Source organism: Egretta garzetta, unplaced genomic scaffold, assembly GCF_000687185.1.
Source record: "Egretta garzetta isolate BGI_Z169 unplaced genomic scaffold, ASM68718v1 scaffold33, whole genome shotgun sequence".
Lineage (NCBI taxonomy): Eukaryota > Metazoa > Chordata > Aves > Pelecaniformes > Ardeidae > Egretta > Egretta garzetta.
The window spans coordinates 773,957-779,417 of record NW_009259250.1 but is presented as its reverse complement, the minus strand read 5'-3'; the positions used below and the strand labels follow the sequence as shown (position 1 = coordinate 779,417).

At 50.1% G+C, this 5,461-nt stretch overlaps 1 protein-coding gene across 1 annotated transcript in view; it reads left to right on the top strand.

Moving 5' to 3' along the window:
* LAMB1 (laminin subunit beta 1) overlaps positions 1-5,461 on the top strand; it is a 41,956-nt gene that overhangs the window by 6,679 nt on the left and 29,816 nt on the right. Inside the window, exons 6-10 of the mRNA XM_035891686.1 lie at positions 1,054-1,174; positions 1,355-1,543; positions 1,888-2,067; positions 2,984-3,096; positions 4,091-4,170. Of these exons, the coding sequence (XP_035747579.1) occupies positions 1,054-1,174; positions 1,355-1,543; positions 1,888-2,067; positions 2,984-3,096; positions 4,091-4,170 (683 nt within the window). The remainder of the gene's footprint in view (positions 1-1,053; positions 1,175-1,354; positions 1,544-1,887; positions 2,068-2,983; positions 3,097-4,090; positions 4,171-5,461) is intronic.

Here is a 5,461-nt window from a genome sequence, read left to right as displayed (position 1 = left end):
GGGAACGTAACCCTATGGGGCCAGAGGTGGGCGTGTGGGTCAACTTGGTTGCCCTAAAATTCAAGCGAACAGAAGCATCAAAGGATGAAGCATCTTTGTGAATGAAACATGACCTGCTTTTGTATCAGTCATTATCAGCTGAGAAATGGAGGCTGTAGCCCGAATTAACAGCAGGCTTGGAAGGAAACTCCTGCTCCCTGCCTTGCATGCTGCTGCATGAGTGCCATGTTCCTTCTGGGTTCTGGTTTTCCCCATGATTTTTGCCTGACAAGCAGCAATAGCACCCCTGTTAATGAGTGAGTTATTAACTGGATGAAAATGTGGAAGTATACGAGGAGGTTGTGTGGGTTGCCCCAGGGGCCATGGGATGCGGGCGAGTGGGTACGCTCCAGTGCCCTGCACTTCCCATGAGTGTCTCCACCCGAGCAGCAGCAAGACTGGCTTTGACTTTAAAATCCTGGCTCCGGTGCTGGTAGTCCCCGTCGTCTAAGCGAGCAGCTGTCACAAAGTCACTATGGGTTGGCTTAGTGCTTTTTCTGTGCATGTTGAAGGCAAAGTCTGGGGTTGATGGATAAAATCCATGCAAACCGTCTCTTATTTTTACTTTGAGAACCAAGGTAGAGCTGGAAAGAAGGCTCTGGGCTAGTGACATGCTGATATAACTAGATGCATGTTAATAGCTAATTAACAGCTCATAAACAGCTAACTTTTAGGCCTAAGAGGCTTTTGTGATTATCTAGGTGGAACTGTGCTCTCCTTGTTCATGTCTGAAAGCGTTCATTCAGGCATTGGTTTATTCAGGAAACAATTCAGGAAAGGACAAATTTATATGAGGACATTCTTACCTTGGCAGGTAAAGGACACTCCTGTAGCCTTTAATGTCCTTTTACATGCAGTTATGTGCATTAAAGTCTCCAAAAGTATATTTGTTATGCACTATCTCTATTAATTGGAGCATGGGATTTTTTTTTAACCTTCCTCTTCTTTAATCAACTGTATTTCCCCCCCCCTTTTTTTTTTTTGTTTTTTTTGTTTTACCTTTTTTAATGACAGGTCCATGGGCACTGCATGTGCAGACATAATACCAAAGGATTAAACTGTGAGCAGTGTTTGGATTTCTACCATGACTTGCCCTGGCGACCCGCTGAAGGCCGCAATAGTAACGCATGCAAAAGTGAGTTTGGGTAAAATGCAGATCTGGAGTCTGGTGTGAGCATTACACGCTGTTACCTGGGAACTTGTGACAACATATAAAGTCCTGCATGTTCTTCAGTTGACTTTGGTGTGTCTTTTCTGCACAACTTGCATCTCCCCTGGGACCGGACCCTTACTCTGCTTTCTGTCTTTGTCTCAGAGTGCAACTGCAACGGCCACTCCAGCCAGTGCCACTTTGACATGGCTGTGTACATGACGACGGGGAATACCAGCGGGGGAGTGTGTGACGACTGCCAGCACAACACCGTAGGACGCAACTGCGAGCAGTGCAAGCCCTTCTACTTCCAGCACCCAGAGAGAGATCTGCGGGACCCTGACGTCTGTGAGCGTAAGTGCAACCCCACTCCTTGGGATGGGAAAGGCCGTGGCATCCCAGCCATGGCCCCCCAGGGCTTTCCATGAAGAATTTAGGATTTACTGGCCTTCTTTCGGTCAGTGCCGTGCTCCCGAACAAAGATCCGTGGTTGTCTTGGAGGACTTGAGCGAGCCGGACTTGGTTTTGTTTTCTCTTTGAGAATCTGGAAACTTATCTGGTCACTACATGTTCAACCCATGTCATGTCTAATGTTATACCCTCTTTCTACACAGCATCTGAGTATAAATAATTCAGTGTGAGACTTGGCCTTTTCTTTTGTAGCAGTTAATAAAACACATGCAATGCTTCCTTCTTAGCTTGCAACTGTGACCCAGCTGGCTCCCAAAATGGTGGCATCTGCGATCGCTACACTGATTTCTCCACTGGCCTCATTGCCGGACAATGCCGTTGTAAATTATTTGTTGAAGGGGAGCGTTGTGACCTCTGCAAAGAAGGTTTCTATGGACTGAGTGCCGATGACCCAGCGGGTTGTCAGCGTGAGTAAAAACATATGTTTCTTTATGTGTGATCAAAAGCTCTTTGAGGAGCTGCTACAGCCAAGAGAAGCTGGTTTGTGGGGTAGTTTTTTTCCCCTTTGTTTCACAGAATCACAAAATCATTTAGGTTGGAAAAGACCTCCAAGATCATAAATTCCAACTGTCAACCCAACACCACTGTGCTTACTAAACCATGTGCCGGAGTGCCACACCTACACATTTTTTGAACACCTCCAGGGATGGTGACTTCACCATCTCTCTGGGCAGCCTGTTCCAGTGCTTGACCACTCTTACAGTAAAGAAATTTTTCCTAATATCCAATCCAAACCTCCCCTGGCACGACTTGAGGCCATTTCCTCTCATCCTATTGCTTGTTCCTTGGGACAAGAGACCGACACCCGCCTCCCTACAGCCTCCTTTCAGGCAGTTGTAGAGGGCGATAGGGTCTCCCCTGAGCCTCCTTTTCTCCAGGCTAAACAACCCCAGTTCCCTCAGCTGCTCCTCATCAGACTTGTGCTCCAGACCCCTCACCAGCTTTGTTGCCCTTCTCTGGACATGCTCCAGCAACTCAATGTCCTTCTTGAACCAAGGGGCCCAGGAGGTTTCATGTTTTTGCTAAAGGAAAAACATTCTTATAGGTTTGCTGTAGCTTGGAGTCCACCTGCCCTTAAAACTCAGTTCCCTAGCTGATCCTCCTGTGCATTCAGTGGAAATAGCAGAATCCTCCTTGCTTGTCTTTAATTATGTCTCTAAGCCAGGGAAGTTTTACTGGGATGGGCGGTGGGCAAAGTGTGCAATTAATCTCTGTCCTGGGGAATTTAGGAAAAGCTTTAGTGTAAATATTTAAGTGGGATACTGCTTAAAATGTAACTCCAATCCTGTGTTTTGACCTGCCTGTTTGTATTTCCCAATCTAGCTTGTGCGTGTAATCCTCTGGGTACCCATCCCGGGGGGAATCCTTGTGATTCAGAGACAGGAAACTGCTATTGTAAGCGCCTGGTGACAGGAAAGCAGTGCAATCACTGCCTGGTAAGTAGTTTACCATAAAATTAATGAGAAGCTGCTGGTGTGAGGAAGGCTGGTGTGCAGAAAGCAGGGAGCACGGTGCTGGCTGCCGTCTCTGACTGCCTGCGAGCAGGCGCCCGGCGTTCAGGCTGGAGCGGGCATGTCGGGGTGTCGGGAGCCGTGAAGCACACTGCATTACGGGGAGCTGGGGGGGCATGTCAAGGCAGACAAGAGCATCCAGAAATTAATTCCCGGGATGATACGGAGCGAGACATTAGGATAATTGTTGCAGTTGCTCTGTGAAAATGTGGGATCTGGGACAGTCCTGCCAGAGCCCTCACTGGGGTGGAAGACAAAATGGTCAGAGAAGCAGTGTTACCAAAAAAACTGCTTTCTATACAGGCTGTTATTTTAGGCAGGGATTATTTCGTATATATACATTTCCATATATGTGTGCTGGACTGTTACAGAAACACACTGTTGGATAACTGGATGTGTTTGTATAAACACTGGCAAGCTCTCTTATCTGACAGTGGACTACATGGAAAAGCTAAACAAATCTGTCTGTCTGTCTGCTGAGCGAGTTGCAGAGTAGCAGCCCTGCAAGGGCAGTGCCCCATGCAAAGCCCTGCCACCCCACAACGCTGCTCTCTGCTGCAGAGTGATGTACTGGACTGTGATTTTCCAAGCCCTTCACGGGTTGGGAGCCCAAACTGGTATAAATGGTGCAGTAGGAGTGAGGTCTCTTAGCTGGGGTCCTCCTGAATCTTGCTTTTAAAACAAGGTGGAGAGATGGGTTTTTTTTCTCAAGCCTCTGAGACGGTCAACAAGGTGGAGGAGAGCAAGCGAGGAGGTTGTTTTGGTGGTTGTGGGTCTACCCCCACAACCAGGGGGGCAGGATTCATGGTTTGTGGGGACAGTCTGGGGTGGCTTATGCTGAGTATTTCAAAATGGCCCTTTGGGGTAGATGAGGTTAAATTGGCACCGGGTTACAGCATGGTGATACTTCCTCCTGCAGCCTGAGCACTGGGGCCTGAGCAATGACATGGATGGATGTCGGCCATGCGACTGCGACCAGGGAGGAGCGTTGAACAACAAGTGAGTCTCAGCCCAGTTACTCTCCTGTAAGCATTCACCCCAGAGAGTTTCACTTCGTTTGCAACCACAACATCCAGGGCTCAGCGTGCTCCAGAGGGGGACATTTGGGACAGCGTTTCTGCTAAGGTGTGCACAAAGTGGCAGGTCTGGATTGCAGCACGGGGTGACAGAGGCATCTGTGTCTTTTCCGTGCCGAGCAGCCTCCGTTTGTGCCACCGGTGCAGATGAACACATAACACTGTTTTTAGTGTAGCTCTGCCTTTGGTCAGCCAGGGTAGGAGCCAGCCATGGGTTGAGCTCTGCCTTGGCCATAACCCAGTGTGTGGTCTGTGTCAAAGCTTTGCTGTCACAGGATCAAAGCAGGAATTGGGCAGTGACATGGGAAGTCAGGCTGGCTCTTGGTTTCCTCCCGAACGGGCCGTTTGGCCAGTCTGTCTGTCCAACAGCCCTGGGGGGGGCACACTAGCTGCACAGTGCTGCTGTGTTGCCTCAGCAGTGCTGCGTGGGGTGGGATCTGGGCCTGGAAGTGCCCACGGGGGAGGTGGAGATTTTTCAGAGGAAAGCATAGGTTTTGAAGATGCATCCATCAGTAAGAGCATGGAAAGTCCTGGCTTAAATGCCTAGTCAGAGAGGTGCTGGGTAGCCAGGCTGATCCTCCGGCCAGAGCCATTTTCTGTGAACTAGGTGCATGTCCAACCCCAGGCTTTTCAACAGCACCGTGTTCCTTTGCTCTCTTTCTTTTTCCCTTCCTTCCACAAACGCTTTGAAACGTCCTGCTTTTGTCTGAAGCCACAGAAGTTTCCCAAGGGGGTGGACAAACTGTTTCCCACTGGAGCCTACAGGACCAGATGGGGGAGAGTTTGGGGATGGTCCCGATATGACTCCTGTAGGTCGCTGCAGCCTGTGGACACCCCATCTGTGGCAGGGATAGCCATGGGAATGCCCCACAGGCCATCTCTCCCCCCCACTCTTGAGTGAATTATTACCCCTTGGCCCGCAGCGGCATGGTGGTTAATGATTATTTGCTCCTCCGTGCTCGCTCCCTGCGTGCAGATGGGTTACGCCGCACAGCTTGTAAGAGCTCCCCTGGTGCAGCTGCTTCCAGGGGTTTGGGGGTACAGTTCAGCCGCGGCCAAGCAAGGCTTTGCAGCCCATTTCCCATGTGCTGAGCCCAGCGATTGCAAAACCATATGGTGGGGGGATGTGCAGCGTCCCGGCACCGGCAGGGAGCAGCTGCGCTTTCCTCTGGCTGCAGGAGAGCGGTGAAGCCCGGCTCTGGCTCCCAGCTTCG